Genomic DNA, 17,422 nt, shown 5'->3' with positions numbered 1-17,422 from the left:
GAAAACTTTGATTTGTTTTACAGAATTATGGGTGTATATCCAAGTGTGACTTCCTTTGTGATTGTTTTTATGTCACAGGTCAGAACTGGGAGACACTAGAAGGTCGATGGGATCGTGACATAACCACCACAACCGTCTCCCAACACACACATGCGTACACACACACACTCCTCTCTCCCATAAGGAATGCCATTTTTCAGTCTGATGCTGACTTTCCTGTTTGAATTAGAGGTGCAAACATCAGTCTACTGTGATAAATTGTGTTTATCCAGGGCCAAAGGATCAAGGCGAGTTGTAATATAGTGTAAATTGATGAAGAAACAAAGAGAGGCACAACAAATGAGAGTGGAAAAAAATCCCAATGAAGTCAACATTGTATTTTGGCTGCTACAGAGAAAGGACAAAGAAGCTGAATGTGAAGCAGAAACAAAGGGATGGATGGGTTTTAGCTTGAGTCAAAGAAGAGCAAGGCATGGGGGCATTAAGAGTGTCTGGAGGCCACACTTACCTCTTTCAGTGAGAGGAATGTGTACACTCACAGAGAGAAAATTAAGGTGTGCATTTAAGGAGAAGCATGAACAAATCAATGAGCAGTTTAGCACCACTGGTCAAAGGGGTGCAGGATACTTTTAGGGTAAGACCAGGCTGGCGTTTGGATATGTGCTGACTTTCCACGACAGGTTATATGAAGGCTGATTTAATTTCATATTCCCCCTGATAAACAATTGAAATCAGTTTTATTTGACATGAAAATCAAACCATTGGTTAGACAACACAACAGTTTTTGTAAGTGCAACCCATCATGTTAACATTAGTGTTTGTTTGTTTGTGTGTGTGTGTGTGTGTGTGTGTGTGTGTGTGTGTGTGTGTGTGTGTGTGTGTGTGTGTGTGTGTGTGTGTGTGTTTGTTTGCAACAGACCGGAAGATGGTGTCCACCCACCTGCCTTTGGCCTGGACCCACAGCTCCCCTCTGGAGGAACAAAAGTTAATGTCTGTACTGGAGGACTTAGCCAAGACGTTTCAGTCACACTAAGTAGGCAGGAGACCAGTACAACACTAACGCAACAAGTTTACACCGACTGAGGCTGGGCTCAGATTTTTCTTTTTTTTTTTTAAACAGAACAGATAAAGTTCCCCAGGTGATGGAGTAAGAATGAATCTTCAGTGCCCATTTAAAGTGGCAGTGCTATCTGTAGCCGCTAGTTTTAAGTAGGAGTGTGAGTGCTAAGATGTGTTTGGGAATCCCAGCCTCATAATGCCAAACTAAAGTCACAGATGATGAAGGGATTAGCGAGATTTGTAATGCTTTATTACTACTTGAATAAAGAAGCTTTTTTATGTCTTTTGGACTTCATAAGAACTAAACACTTTATTGTAGAAGTGTTTGATAGTGATGCCTTTATAAGTGAGTTATTGTGTCGATTTGGAGATCCCTCATAAAGCACAGACAGCACAACCTGTCACTGAGACTTTATTAAAGTTGTCGATCAGATGGGAATCTGATGGGACCAAAGTCACACACGACCAGCCACGGGTTCAGTGTCCTGCTTGTGTTCTGATGACTTACAACGTAAGCATGTGTGTTTGAAAGCTCTGTAAGTAACCTGTGTATTTGCTTTACTGTAGTGTAGTTTTTGTAATGTTCAGGCTGAACCCAGACTGGTATTGTGCTGTACTCTTTATGAGCTTAGACACAGTGCAGCAGCATCACTTGACACATGCAATAAAATCTGTAGATTTATATTTGGTGATATCTGCTGAGCACCTTAAAAAAAAAAAAAAAGAAAACCCCCAAAAAACCCCAAAAACAAACAAACTGTTTTACTTACTGTGACTGCACTTGACTTTCTTGTAAATGCTTGCTTGAATAAAGAACAGCAGTGCTCGTTTTCTGCGAGTTTGTTCAACAGTTCTTACAAGTGGAAAGAAAAAAACCCAACAACCCACAGTCAAAGAAAGATATCAAATATTTTATTGGGCATCATATTTTTCTCTCTGTGCTCTGGCCAGAGGGGACAGAGAGACCAAAGTCAGCTCCGTATTGTCAACAGTATTTCAAAATACAGTTATCTGGAGATATTAACATCTTATTTGGAACAGCAAGTGTCTTTTACAAGCAGTTGAAAGAGGAAAAAGTCAAGACAGAAATCAGCTTACAGAGTTTGATATTATGGGTGGTGGTGTTGTGGAATATGAGTCACGTTTTACATGTTAAAGTGGCCTCTCATCCATTTTAGTGTTTGCTGAACTAAAAACAACAAAAATGACTCCTGTTCAAGACTGTGAAAGAAAAGGAACTAAGACATTAACCACAGGATGAAAAAAAAACAAAACAGCTTGCTTCTGGCACTGTTGAAGATCTACTTTGTTCGCCATTTCTGCAAACAAAGAATCCAGGAGTTTCTCATACTATTAACACCCATCTGCCGTGCCTCTGACAGAAGACATGATAAGAATTAATGACTGGAGGAGACTTTAATGAAAGGAGAGCACTGACTCCTAATTGTACAGCAGCAGGACCATCAACCCTGTTGATCCCTAATGAATCATGGTGGTGGTTTTTTTTTTGTTGTTTAAATCAGCGGTCCCCAACCCCCGGGCCTCGGACCGGTACCGGGCCGTGAGAATTGAGGCTCAGGTGTGAAATGTATGGTTTTCAGGGTTTTTATCAGTTTTCAGCGTTATTTTGTTATCGTTTTTATCGTTAACTCGGTTTCCTGGGTCTTTTCACGTGTGTTATGAATAACGCTTCTATTTTTCAGTACCGATACTAGTTTTATTTTGTTGTATTTATCCGCGACACCTTAAAGGCCGGTCCGTGAAAATATTGTCGGGCATAAACCGGTCCGTGGCGCAAAAACGGTTGGGGACCGCTGGTTTAAATTACATTTGGGCATAAAGTTTGGATTATACTGTCAGCAATATGCCAGTGTTGTTCACTTTTCATTCTGGTGTGAAAGTAAAACAAATAAATCAGTGGCCCTGAGAGGTCAAAAGGCACAGCAACCTAAGAAAACACCGGAAAAGCGAAAAACACTGCAAAAGCACACAAAATACAACAGAAGAAGAAAAAAAAACGTGCAAAAGGTAAAAAAAAAAAAAAAAAATCTATAGAAAACCAACCTCAAAAAACAAAAGAAACGCAACAAAAGTGTTTTTGGGGAGACGGACCAGCTGTGGAGGTGACAAACTAACAGTAAACAGCTAAAAGCAAACATGCATCTACAGTATTTTATGAATATGTGATTAAAACACATACTACCCCTCATCTTTTTCCTCAGGTCACAGATAAACCCTTTGTTTCTTTTAAGCATCTCTCAGAACAAACCTTTTACTTCCGCAGCTGTTCCATCACAATACTGTGTCCCTAAAAACATTTCGTTTTTGTTCAGTTTTGTGAGATTCTCCCCCCCCCCCAAAAAAAGACTTCCATTGACTTGTGTGTGATATTTTAATTTTTCTATTGGTCCTAAATGTCAAATAGACATTTTACTATTTGCTGGTGTTTCCTTAAGTATATGTGTTTGACCTCTCAGGTCAAACGTAGTTTTAATGTTAAAACTTTTAACTTTGGACTCTTCTCCTCTCAGCTTGGCTCCTGCCAGTTACAAAATACAAATACGCAGCTTTAATAATATTATTTTTTAATAAGTGCACAAATTTTAAGTCATGTTTTATAGCAGAGCTTCTGTGTCCACTTTGTGAAGAAATAAATCCCAAAAGAACCCAATATGTATGCTGACATTTAAAAATAAATTACCCTTCCTGTAAAGCTTTACATTATTGTCAGCTATCAGTCTAACCCCAAGTATAGCATTGTGTGCATGTAAATCATACATTATTTTGCTATAACAATCATCCCAAACCAATCAATCTCCATCCATGTAGCCATGTAAAATACTACATGATCCAACACCACAGATCATTTCAACATTAGCCAGTTTGCATGTGCTTTACTGAAGGTCTAGTTTGTCATTTATAACAAGGGAAATAAAGAAAACTAAGGATCCATTTACACTGATAACTGATAAATACTTTACTACAAATATAAATATACACTACATAATCAAAAAACTGGAATGTGAGTACATTTTGAAATCAGGAGTTCCAACATAATGTTCATTTGTCCACTTACAATAAGGCAAGCGTTAGTCTGACATGAGGGGATATTAGCCGCTATTTACAAGGATGCTACATGGAATTAAGCTATCGTTACTTCCACAGATTAACTTACCAAAAAATGTTTTCTTTAATTCAAAAAGCAACCATTGTGCAAGTAAGTGCAGTGCTGAGAACGTTATGAGACATCCTTAATGTACAGATGCACATCTGTGTTTAATCTGGGACAATCAGAAAGGGTGAACATCACATCACATCATCACATCACATAAAAAGTGATGTGATGATGTGATGTGATGAAAGGAAACGAGAGCTTTGTGATGACATGAGTGCATGAGAGTGAGCGCGAGTGAACAGTCATAAGCACTGGCAAACCATTTAAAAAGGCTTTGTGTCCTTCTCTCTTTAAGGCTTTTGAAGGAACGCAGGCAGCACTCAGCTGTACCTCGATTTAGCTGGAGAAAAATTCAGCACGTCAGCATTAAGTGCTACATTAGTTTAGAGTACCTGTCTAGTACCCAAGAGCCTCTGTGGTGGCAGGAAATCAATTTTTACACCACAATTTTAAATATTTTCCAAAGAAAGCGACGCATATCTAAGAGGTGGCATGCTCCTGTGCTTTTTGAAAAACTCATTTGCACCAGCATGACGTTAGGGAATTTAACCTACAAAGCTAATGCTAATCACATCTCAAACGGTAACGCAGCTCCTCGGAATGGTGGCGACAGGACTTTGTGGCTGTCGGCGCCCGTTCATATGAATGTTTCCAACTTTTCCATCCTTCACCTGAGACGATGAGACGGAGGCTTGGTCACTGATGTCACGCAGCTGCATCAAATGCCCTGGGAGATATTTTATCAAGAGATTTCCTTCATCCTTCACAGAAGCGCCTGTTCTATTAATTTTCACATTACACATTTATTTAAGGTAAAATTGACATCAACAGAGCCCCGCCTAGTGACAACCTACTGATGTAAAACCTCCTGAGAGTGATTTAAGGCCAACTAGTGAAAGAAATCAGAGACAGAGAGAGTCATTTCAAGCATCCAGCTCCACACACGTGACACAGGGCTATATACAGATGCTATGCTGTGATATGCAGTTTGTGGGCCACACTAATAAGCAAGGGAAGTTTTCACAGGAATGGCTAGTCAGCATTTTAGTGAAACACATACAATTCAAGGCCAAGAAAAAAGAAAAAGGAAAAAAGGACCTTTGTCAAAAGAAGCAATCAGATATACTTGAATGTAAACACTGATATCAATACCATTCGTCTCTTAGGAGAACCTGTTAGAGCACATGCACACATGTACACGCACACAGCCCTCGTTGTGCTTAGGGTGGCGTTTCAGATCAGAGCATCAAATCAGTCAAACACAGTCTGATGTAAGACTGATGGTGAAATTAAAGAAAAGATTGTTATGAGAAGCAAAAAGAATGTGGAGGGCTGCACGCACGCACGCACGCACGCACGCGTTCACCGAGCAGAAGCCTGGCTGCAGCTGAAGATCTCAGGCGTGAAGGGGAGCTGTACTGTACAGAGGGGTTTCCATGACATTAGAAGAATGGGCGGAGCAAATGAAGGGCCAGTGGGGCCACTGTGTAGAGGCCTTGGCCAATCAGCGTGGGGAGAAGCCTGTTGCTAAGCTACAGCCAACCACCTGTGTCATATCCCATATCTGTGGAGACAAACAGCCAACAAGAATGTCAGGACAGATAAATGTGGATGTGAAGTAAGGAAAACATGAAACAACACAAACTCCACAACAGTGTACACAACACCCAAGACAACAGGCTAGAAGGTTTTCAAGCAAGGCAGATATTCAAAAATGTTGAGACAATATATGTAAAAAGTGAAAACATGAACTTTCTAAAGCTTTGATTGCATTAATATCATCACATATGACAAAAAAGTTGCAAATGTTTGCTAATGAGAATCTAAAACCAGAGAAATTTAAAGGATTTTCTTTTCTTCTTGAAAATTCAAACATGTTTTCAAGTGCCTTGGCTCAATGCCTCTCTTCCAATCTCAGCATCAATAGTGAGCAACATTAGTAAACAGTAGCTTAGAATTGGAATGCAATAAAAACAAATATCAAGAAACGGTAAGCTAACATTACTCAGAAGAGAGCATGTTTTATGTAAGCTATTCAGACATTCAATTTATAGAGGGACTGCTTATGTTTGGCAACAGAACACTGTCTCGAACATCTAGTAACTCAATTAATCATTTAATTTATGTAGTGTAGATATGTCCCAGCTTGCTGGCTAACCACATCTGCCTTGCAAATGTTACCGCTAGCGAAAGGTGTGTGGAAATCCTAGTAGCTTACCAAAAACCATTGGCAGCTAACACCATCCATGACAGTAAGTTGTGTATAATGTGGTACTAATTTTAGCCAAATATAAATAATTTAATGGCAAAATGCAGAGATTTATAGCTATCATTCGTTTTCTACAATGATAGCCAAAATTAGTGGGGTTACTTAAGTTACAGCTTGGTTTCTTATTCTTCATATGCCAAATCAAATCTGTTGTTAATTTAGTCATTCTCAGGTTTACAGTATATATACACTGCTCTCTCAGCTGTTGAGACAATAGCAAAACAATTCACATATCATACAATACATCCATAAATACAACAATACAATATTAATTACAATCATTAATAGTTCAGTATATTATGTGTTGCTCTTGCTAATTAGCCACTCCCACCATTAGCTAATAACTCCCAGTTCTACCATACACATATGGCCATGTCCAGTTTTATAAAATCAAGATGTCCAAAATACCAAACTCAGAGGTAGTCTGTGAAACAATGGGTGACGTCATGGTGGCCATCTCCATCTTTTACACACAGATTATGATCTAAGGTTTTTCAGATTTAACGGAGATCTGTTTTGGAAGGAGGATGAACATGACATAGCTCTGCACAATGTCACATGTAGTGCTGGTTTTAGCGGATGTGTGAAATCAGGAGTCCAATTAAAAGCAGTTTTTTAATGATATTTTTAAGGCTCTAATTCAGATTAAAAAGGTTTTGCATGCTGCTTTTTATAATGCTGAAAGGTTTTATAGGACTGCCTGTAAATATGAATGTTTTCATATACAAAAAAAATAGGTAAAGCTAGATTGTGGGCTTGATTTGCTTTGGGTTGCATTTTGCTTCAGAGGCTCTGTGCTTAACACAGCCTGCTCACATGCATGAATTATCTGGTATCAAAGAACTGTTGTTGACCTTAACAATGCGGTCACTTCCACAAGTGACCATCAGGCCTCTCGATGGATCCATGTCCATGTGAGCGATGTTGTGTTTCCCCTCGTGGAACGTGGCCAGCGGTGTCCGACTACACACACAATGACAGCATTTCATTACTTTCCCTCACTAATCTGGTAAAGGGGTTATATAATGTGAATACTACACAAAATTAAACTCACTCTTCTTCTTTGATGGTTTCAAAGCAGGCATCACACACCCGCACCGGGAACTCAAAGCCCATGATTGGAAACGTAGAGCGTTTGGAGCTACATTTTCCACACACGGCCTTGCCGCACTTCCTGCAGTGGTGCTGCACACAGGAAACAAGCTCATATCACATTGTGACTAATGAGGACATCAAAATGCTAAGGACACAGGCATGAGCAACCTACCTGTCTAAGTCCCAGGGTCTTAGTGTCCCACATCTGTTTGATATTCCAGAAGAAAGGCTGCTCACACTTCTGACAAGAGTCGCTGTCTAACCACTGAGGCGCCTGCAGACAGACAGACTCGAAGGCTAACATTACACACACAGAGACACTCGAGCATTCACACAAGGACTAAGATGAAAATACAAAGGAGCGACTAAACTCTTTACCACTGATAGCAACAATCTAATACTAAAACAGTGCACACAGAGAAAACTGGCTTATGATTCAAACCTCTTCTCTCTGCGTGTCCATGTTCCACACTGCGATGCCTCCATCAGCGGAGCATGACACCAACTGCCTGGTCAACTGGAGGTAACGCAGAGCCTGAACGCGCTCGCTAAAGGAGTCAAAGATACAGACAAGACAATACATATCTTAACAACTACAACAATAGTGGACAAGTGTTCACCTGGTGGACAGAAACACCGGTGGAAACGATTTTCTTTTTTACTACTCTTGTATATGACCGATGTCACTAACAAGGGATATGATCATCTCAGGGTACGACGACAACAGCCTCACTTGCTGTTCAACCTTTTGCTTGTGAGTGCCAGCAAATCAGATGAAAGTTGGCTTAGAGGGAAAAGGAAGAGAACTAAAACAGCTTGCTTCACAGAGTTTATGAACTGAAGGCTGCACCACGGCCAAGTATAAGCTGTGTATGGAAACCTATAATAAGCAGAACAGGCCGACATTGATATACAAGTAAACTGGAGGACAGGATAAGGAAAAAAAAGATACAGATCCACAACAGGGTTTAAGACCTGTAGTGTGTCATAACTCTCAGTTTATGGGTGTCTGAGAGATAAATGTCTGCAAATCCTTATTACTGCCATTATCTTTATGGCTCTGATAGGCATCAATGTACATGGGCTTTGTGGATAATTCCTGTACCTGGGAGGTGGTAAAATATGGATGAAGACAGGAGATAAAAATGGTGACAGTGCCTGGGGAAAGCTGCAACTGACACTAGGCGAGACCTGCCTTTGACAAGAGGATGCGGTTACAGAGTGTACTGCACATAGACACTGCTTTGAAAAGGATAAAAACAGGGACGTGGAGTTTTATTCCTGAAGAATTGTTCACATATCAACATCCCATTTTGCGAACTCACTTTGAAGTTCCCACATCTTTGAGAAAAAGCAGAATGACAGCAAACTGGGATCCCATGCCTGAATGTAGCGACACTATAACTTACTGATGCCCCTGCAAGAGCAGTGTTCGTCCTTTGCGGCCTCCGATGTCCCACATAATGACACTGTGGTCGGAGGCCCCTGAGAAGAGCAGCCTCTGGACTGGGTCCCACCACAGCGCTCCTACACTACCTGGATGCAAAAGAAAACAGACTCATTATATGTGTTTCCATCTTCTGCCAGGAGCTCAACGGGACACAGGATCATGGTGCGATCTGCTGGCTCCACCCAGTGCCCGCTGGGAGAAATGCAGCCAGTTCCAAGTAACATTTTACAGCACGACTCTCTTAATGACTCCAGCTATAATTTAATTATTTTGTCTAATAAGCACGCACTACCACTATAACATATTACATATTTCTGTGCTATTGAGCCAAATGAAAGCCACATAGAGCAACTTCTAACACCAGTAATATCAGCGATGACTCTGACATTACATCTGACCTTTATGTTGTCTTTTCCAATTTTAATGGAACATAATCTCCATTAAATATTTGGGGCTTGTGCACAGTTGGAGCCCACCTATTAATATGTATCACCATCTGTCCAATTACCATGTGTAACCATGAGCACCAGAGCACAGGTGCAGATCAAAGAGAGCAGTAACAAGATTCAGACTGGTTTAATGCAAGCGTTTGTATTTTTAGGTTTTCTAAAATCGTGTGATTTGCCTGTTCCACCTGGCTATACCACAGGCAACATGTTTGAGGCTAAAAATAAATAAATAAATAAAAACAGGCTCTGAAAGGATCACATATTTTACTCAGTGCCTGGTTATCAAAAACCCAAAGAAGAACACAGGGAAGTGTTTGTCTCACACAGCCAAGTGTCTCGGCAGTTCAAATTTGTTGTGCGATCCATTTTCTTGGCACAGCTACAAGGACACTGAGCCCCTTGACTGCAAATCTCATCTGAGTCACAGATCATCGTTTGCATTTGCATCTTGATACAAACTGAGTCATTCTCCCATCTAAAAAGCCTCAAGTGGCCACTGAGTGGTTCTGATGAGCATGAAAACATTGCAGCTGCCAAGCCTCAACTAAAACAAGCAGTTACAGGAATTTGTAGAGCTGCAAGTGAGAAGGCATTTTCCACCAACACCATCATCATCAACCAGCCAAAACAAAACTGCTGTTGAAATGAGAAACAAAGGTCTGGCTTTTGCAGCTTAGTGCTATACTCGACATGATGAATTTTGCCTCTTAAAGGCAAACAGCAGCAGTAGTGCTGTAAACTATGACGTGTTTACATCTTCCGTTAGCGCCACTTCTGTTTTTTTAAACTTTGTTGATCATTCTTTCCGTTTACCTGCCTGCTGTGAGTGGACATGTTTCTTGTCATTGTTTCTGAGTGGACTGAAAGAAAACATCATGCAACAACAGGTCAAACACAAGATGGCACAAACAACGCAGCTCCACAAACAGCTGCTGACAGTTTAGTCTGTCATCTAGCAGTGGGATCTGATTGTCTGGTTCTGCTGGAGGTTTCTTCCTGTTAAAAGGGAGTTTTTCCTTCCCACTTTCGCCAAGTGCTTGCTCATAGGGGGTCATCTGATCGTTTGGTCTTTACCTGTGCAAAGTGAACTAACTTAGCGCGCCCCCCCCCCGCCTCAAGGAGCAGATCATCTTACGTTACACGGGGAGACGTCTCTGCCTCACTCTCACTATAGCAAACTGGTGTTTTAAGCATATGTAAACATGGTGAACTATTGTGTGAGACCAGTTTTCCTGAGAGGAAGAGAAATGGAACTTGTTTTTGTGCCAGCTGCAGCTGTCATAGAACAGGAAGATTACATTCCTGGTGATATGATATGAGTTCTGGAGGGGATTTTGAAGCCAGGCCTGTATGATACTGACAGCTGGTGCGGTTCCTTCTGTGCAAGCAGCTGCGTCACTTACACCTCCAGGAGCAGCTTCCCGTACTGGTGCTGGGGCGACCAACGGTCAGTGATTGATGAGAGATTCAGCTCAAGAAAAACACCAACTGTTCGCCATAAGTCACTAATTTGGAAGTTTTTTGTTTGATAACTTCCAAATTAGTGGGTATCACGAATTAAATAATGTGAATCAATAAGAGCTGATACTGACGTTTTAGTTTCTGTATAGCTTCTATGCTCAATACAATACTTATATCCCAATATATGAGCACTAACCTTACAGTACCATATAGGAAAACAACATAAGCCAACGTTTTTCCATTTTTTCTCCTGATCCAGGTCTCCTTGATGTCTAACAAGTTAATAATTATAAGATTGTGATTTACATTTTCAAAATCTCAACCACACTTCTGTTACATGAAAGCTCTGTGGTTTTTGATTGTGCTATAAGCTCTGTTACAATGAATGACTTTAAATGTTTTTTAGGACATATATAGACTAGAAAATCTAGTCAATACAGTTATCGCTTCATTTATCTATACGTTTATCCACCGAGATCTCCAGACTGCAAGATGCTCTTAAAGCTTGTGGATGCATATTAATGAGAGATAACCCAGAACTCCCCTAAAAAGTCGCAAACAAGAAGGACCTCGAGAGAATATCATCACACATGAGAAATTGGTAGGAAAAAAAATAGCTCTAACAAGAAAGAGGGCAGGAATTATGTATTTAATTGCTGCATAAATGTTGGTATTTGGTGCCTGTTTATCAAGGAAGCGACATTTGTGTGTATCATGTATGCCTTTACCTTCATGACCCTTCAGTGTAGTGATGGTGGAGTACGTCTGCCTCTCCAGCTTCAGCAGAGTGATCTGTCCTGAGTGGTCGCCTACGAAGGCGTGCTGTGTCTCTTGATCGTATCTGAGCGAGGAGTCAGGGCTTGAACTGGCTTTACATGTTACTGTACTCTAAATGCGGCACAAACACTCAGTGAATAAAGGATACTGCAGGCAGGAGGCCCAGGCAGTGAAGTAGTGTCTCCCCAGCATGCTGCCACTCTGGGTGCACATCCAGCTCACACTCTTATCATGGCCGGTACTCACCACCCACTCACTCTCCAGGGAGAAGACCATATCTGACACGCGGTTCTGGTGGGCTGCAAAGAACAAATACATAATAAGTGCTAAAGAGCAACAATGCATGTAGATGACAAAAAGAAGACTTTGCTCTCTTTATGTCCTGATCCAATCACAGGTTCTGCTTAGTGTTCCTGTAATCCACACAAACGAATCCTTTCAAACAATTTGCAGTCAACATCTCAGCCTTTGCAAACAGCAGGGGCTCAACTACTCCTGTTGTACTGTATTGTTTCAAACTGGCCAACAGCTACATTCAAATAAATCACAATACATCCCACATACTATGTGCCCATGTGTAGGTTTTTCCAAGTATATTGAAAGCAGCACTGATTAATGGCAACAGAACATAAACTAACTATAAAGTGGACAGAGGAAAGGTATTATAAGAATATATATGGCCTACTTTCACAACATTAACCTGTGTTGCAATTTCAAGGGCTTCTGGTAAGGTTAAGATTTCTGGATCTTTTATTCCAGATGTTTTCTACACCTTCTCTAAAAAGGAAAAAAATCTTTCCAAATGACCTGGGTGAGATGAGTGAAATAACCATTGTGTGCTTATTTAAATCACTGAAAAAATAAATATGGTGACTACAGCAGCTTTAAATCAAATCACTTTATGTCACTAATCAGAATAATTGCCTTGCCGTTGTTTTCTTCTGTTAACTAGTAAAGTTCACATGTACAGAACTGAATAATCAAGTGTCAGTGTTACCAAATCAAAGACAAATAAAATAAAAAATAGTCTCAAACTCCTCTTCTGAGCCTGAATTATGGAATTAAATTGTGTGTGTGTTTTTTATAGACGTCACAGTGAAGCTAACCTTTGGAACTTTTGAATGTAAAATGCCATAACCTTCTCATTTATTACTGCCATTATCTTTATGGCTGATAGAAATGTAAAACATCACTGATAAAGTTCAGAAGGGAGTCATATTTGCCTAATCCAAGTGCACATGACCACATGACTAATTCTCTCCGTTACTATCCATTTTGTATTTCCTGTGTCTGTATTCCTTTTTACTGCATTTGTCTTGTCTGCATAACTAGAGGAACATTTTTATCCCCTAAATCCATCTAGCTTACTTACTTAAATCTGTAATCTGTGGGTGACTTGAGTGCTGGTGATGTAATGGCTATTACATCTATTATGACTAATAACGACAAATAAGAATGTCCTCACCAGGTCACGGTGAACACGCTCACATAATAAATGGAGCACAGACTTTGCTAAGTAATTAAACTGAAGTCCAGAGAGGAAAGATTTTTCTAAAATCATTCTTTTACAAAAATTTAGAAGCAGACTGAACACGTGCTGGCATAAAGGACGTTAAAAGAGGTCAATGTTCTCTCGTGTACAGCTCTAAGGAAATGAACACTGCCTGCCAGTGATGATGCTAAACTGTGCATGGCTCACAGCCCTCGTGTATGTTTAAACTGACTGTGGCTTTCTGTCGCTGCCGGTCAGGCTTGGCAGCTTGATTGTGCTACGAACGGTAGAAACCAGATGGACCATTATAGTGGTGACATGTGCTGGCTCAAGCCTGCTGAGGAGGATAAATAGCTGCTGGTACAGTCACAGGAACAAGCAACAGTGGCAGTATAACAGCAGATGAAGATCACAGTGGAACAACAGTTTAAAGGTGCCTGTGTTACAAAGCAAAATAATTTTCTGAAACGCCTTCCACTTGGATCTATTAGCACAGTTTAAATGTGCATTTGTGGAGGGCTGACCTTCTGACTTCTTATTGCGATGAAGAAATATTTTGTGGGTGATGCTATTTGATAATACACCGGTAGTTTTCAAACCACATGTCATCAGTTCTCTTTTTGACAGCTCATTTGCAGCATCTCTGCAACAGATGACTCACTCAGGCTAAGGGCTGTTGACATCCCGGACCGGCTGAAGCCATGGCACATTTGTAATACTGTCTTTTTCCTTCTCTCTTAATCAGGTGAGTCATGCACCAACCAAGAAAGTTTTCAATTTCATTTCCTCACTTATTAACCTCCCAGCTGTCAGTCAGGGCCTTTGCTGTGTCATAGTGTCCACTAACCGGAAACTGACAAGTTCTTTTTTACAAGCTTTTTGAAGTTTGAAAAGGGAAATGGATGTGTAAAAAGTACAGACAGAGTGAAGTAGCAATCATTTGACAACTTTTTATTTGGGGGGAGGGGCAACCAATCTAAATATCAACAGTACTGATGCCAATGCTGATATTGGTATCGAATCAATACTAGGATCGATATTTTAGTTTCAGTGGCTCTTCCATGTTCAGTACTTGCTCTCGTTCATCAGAAAGTAGACATGTTTGTGCAAACACTGCTCCTCTCACATAAACGCATGCTGCTCCCCCTGTGTGGCTGTTCTGTGACTGTCAAACCACACAAAGTGTGTTTTGACAAGTCATTAGCCGATACCCTGGATAAGCCTCCTTTCTGCAACTTACAATGACCAGAATTTTTAAAAATGGACTTAATGTGTTATTCATTATGACCTGAAATGAATAATTTAGGCCATAAAATCATCAGGAAAGTTTTCACACAAGTCAAGGCTGAGGGCTGTTGTCCCATAGACTTCTATACGACCGGAAGACCTTTTGACCTGTTCACCTGCCAGGTAATGCCCCTGGTTGCTATTAAAAAGAATGCAGTTTTAAGGCACTTCATCATTGCCTTCGATTTTGATATCATCTGTGGTTTAATAATCCACCATGTAGAGTTAGGCCTTTTAATTTAAGTCGAATAACTCGCTGATTAGCCTCGTACACTCAAACTGGACTCTACTTCTTCTATTAATTTTCTTATCTCATGATCTCACCTGGATACGTTTTCACGTGGTTCATCTTGTTGAAGTCTTCGGAGATGAGAAACTCCTGCAATTCGAGCAAACAAACGGAAATAACTTCAAATTAAATAACTCTTCAAACCCTCTAAAGCCAGATTCAACAAAGAAAATATGAAGCCAACGTGTCTGGGTTAGCTGCACTCACCACAATCGCCCCATTGTCCTGGCCTATGAAGATGCGTCTGCTGTCGTGGTGATACGACATGCAAGAGCATGGAGCTGGAAAGAAGTGAAGACATTCACAGTGAGCGGGAACGTCACACACAGGGGGTTTCATTATATGGCTGTAAATGCAGTCAGAGCAGGGGGGTAATGGATGAAAATAACTGTCAGCAGTTTCTGAATATATTTGTTTAATTCTGACTTCAGCTGTAGCTTTAAATTATTGAAGGATTCAAATTAGAAAAAGGTTCTTTCATAAAGACCAACTGCTATTAATTCATGCCTCTTTTGTTGTGAGGACAGGAAAGATTGCATCAAGATGAAATCGAGCAGTAGATGTCATCCCTCTAAAATTCCTCCCTGGCAACATCGCCGTCTCTCTAACTTCAAAAATGTGCAACACAGACACGTTCATGAGCAGTGCAACCCTTCTGTCATCAAGAAAAACCTCAACCTGATCTGATTACAAAGCAGCAGCGATAAAAATGCACTCGTAAGAAACGCACGAAGATATATGAGAATATGTGATCAAAAACAACATTTGTGGCACTCTTGATTCTGCAGCAGTTAAGTACGTGGCTAATGGGAGAAACAGCCATGTCAAATAAAATCAGTAACTGATGACATTTCAAAGTAGTCTCACCCAAGCGTGATACAGCGTTACTTACAGGAGACTGTATGGTAGATGCTCGGCCAGTACTGACCACTGTCTCTCTTCAGCCACACACGGATGGTTCTGCAGGAATATGTCACACAGGTGAACATTTAATGTACTCTCCAGTGTTCAGTTAACTACAAGCAACGACATTCTCATTCTGTGCAGGACGTATTTTATGACATTCAACTTAACACCTTCCATGGAGGAAAGTACTCTGTACCTTAACAAGACCTGACTGTCAGAAGTAATATTAATACCAGAAGTGATGCCGACTTCATGCTTGACTGAGATCACAAATAAAACCACATTTTAGAAGAGGTGACTCAAAGCTAAACTTAGCATTAAACCACTTCTTGGATCTTCTTTTGGCCTGCTAACATCTGGAACCTGATTTTAACAAAAGCACTTCTAATGCAGATTTGGTTGTGATTCTTTCCACTGTAACACCTTATGACTCAGTCATTAAACGTGCCATTTACATAGGAAACTGGGCAGCTTTGCGGAATTCTTGTGTACTGTTGCATCTTCAGCACTTTTCATTTCAAGTGCAGTCAAAGTACGCTTCCCACAGCCTTTTTCTTCCATTAAAAAGGGAATTCAGTCAGTTTCACTTACTAGCAAGTAACGTGTCTGCGAGGAAAAGAAAAACAGACATGAAACACAGCGTCTGTGCAGCTTTCTTGAAGGAACCCGTTTTAACACCCCACAACTTCTCCTTTTCATATGTACTGTATAACATTGTTCGTATTAACTGAGTTCCCTTTACTCTGAAGGCGGATGTAGTCTCTTTTTAACACTTGTGACCAAGCATGCATTTTCTAAAATCTAACATGTCTAAGTGTGGTATTTAATGTCCACAAAAAAAATTAAAAAAAAATCACAGCCACTTCGATTACTACAAAAATGGGTTCCATTTCGACAAATAAATCCTCGAGCACTTGAAGGCATCATTTTGACAGTAATGTTTACTGTACTCGGTAGCAAGCTAGCTAGCAAGCACAACATTGCAAGCAGTTTTAATATCTTTACACATATTAAGCCACGAGTAGTAATAATAAACGGTACATACTGAACAAAAGAAGCTTTATTTTTACATTTCGTATTAGGTCCATTACTATTATCCAGAGATTTTCCGGATTGAACTCAGATTCTGAGTGTATTTCTATCCCCACACCCTCCTACGCTCTCCTCAGCTATTATGAAGCCTAGAAAATATATATTCTCAAAGCGATACACGTTGCTTATTATCTTTATTCTGTCCTTCTTAAGCCAGTGCACCAGGTATTATGAGTCTAAAGACCAGTAAATATACCGAGCCCCCGCTAGCTAGTATTAGGCTACACTTAGCTTGCCTGGTAAACATACCTGTCCTCGCTAACCGTGATTACTCCATCTTCTTTGGGTATTAAAACGGCTGCATTGACAGCGTCCGAGTGTCCCTCGATCTTGTTCAACAGAACCGGTCTAGCTGTCTGGGGCCTCGAGTGAATCTCCGCAGCCATGGTTTTAACTAGCCAGGAGTGTTTTCCTTCAGCTGATTTTCCTCCTTACTCGCCAGTAAAGGAGGATCAGCTGACACCCGGAGCCGCTGTCGGGATCACCGTAATAACGTGAGGAATGCGACCAACGAATTCAGACTGTGAATTTTATAAATGCTGTATGAGAGACTATTTGGTTTTTCAAGATGCTGGATCACAACACAAGCAACCAAGTGCCACGAGACACTAACTAATATTG

At 40.5% G+C, this 17,422-nt stretch overlaps 2 protein-coding genes across 3 annotated transcripts in view; one reads left to right on the top strand and one right to left on the bottom strand.

The window, feature by feature from the left end:
- The window catches only part of dhrs12la (dehydrogenase/reductase 12-like a), a 17,809-nt gene extending 15,920 nt beyond the window's left edge, over window positions 1–1,889 (top strand). For both annotated transcript variants that reach the window (XM_086260777.1, XM_086260778.1), the window contains exon 10: window positions 918–1,889. In XM_086260777.1, the coding sequence (XP_086116903.1) occupies window positions 918–1,033 (116 nt within the window). In that variant the 3' untranslated portion in view covers window positions 1,034–1,889. The remainder of the gene's footprint in view (window positions 1–917) is intronic.
- Window positions 1,097–17,422, bottom strand: wdfy1 (WD repeat and FYVE domain containing 1). The gene is made up of 12 exons (XM_086260776.1): window positions 17,051–17,422; window positions 15,696–15,763; window positions 15,011–15,084; window positions 14,839–14,893; window positions 11,884–12,034; window positions 11,687–11,799; window positions 9,008–9,134; window positions 8,041–8,146; window positions 7,771–7,872; window positions 7,558–7,688; window positions 7,358–7,466; window positions 1,097–5,798 (listed from the first exon to the last, which is right to left on the bottom strand). Exons 1-12 carry the CDS (start codon window positions 17,185–17,187, stop codon window positions 5,739–5,741), a joined length of 1,233 nt encoding a protein of 410 aa, XP_086116902.1. The 5' UTR covers window positions 17,188–17,422; the 3' UTR covers window positions 1,097–5,738.

This window comes from Aulonocara sp. 'chitande type north' Nkhata Bay, linkage group LG14 (genome assembly GCF_057382095.1).
Source record: "Aulonocara sp. 'chitande type north' Nkhata Bay isolate Kocher_YH1m ecotype deep benthic linkage group LG14, A_spYH_male_GT1.1, whole genome shotgun sequence".
NCBI lineage: Eukaryota > Metazoa > Chordata > Actinopteri > Cichliformes > Cichlidae > Aulonocara > Aulonocara sp. 'chitande type north' Nkhata Bay.
Note: the sequence above shows the minus strand (reverse complement) of the source record. Positions and strands in the feature narration are given on the sequence as shown.

Bases quoted from the DNA above. Each gene is read 5' to 3' on its own strand.
- wdfy1 (XM_086260776.1), bottom strand. From the start codon at position 17,187: ATGGCTGCGGAGATTCACTCGAGGCCCCAGACAGCTAGACCGGTTCTG. The intron at 7,467-7,557 runs GTGAGTTTAATT...TTGTGTGTGTAG, and splicing joins GAAACCATCAAAGAAGAAGA to TCGGACACCGCTGGCCACGT. The intron at 5,799-7,357 runs GTCAACAACAGT...TTGTCTCCACAG, and splicing joins GAAGTGACCGCATTGTTAAG to ATATGGGATATGACACAGGT.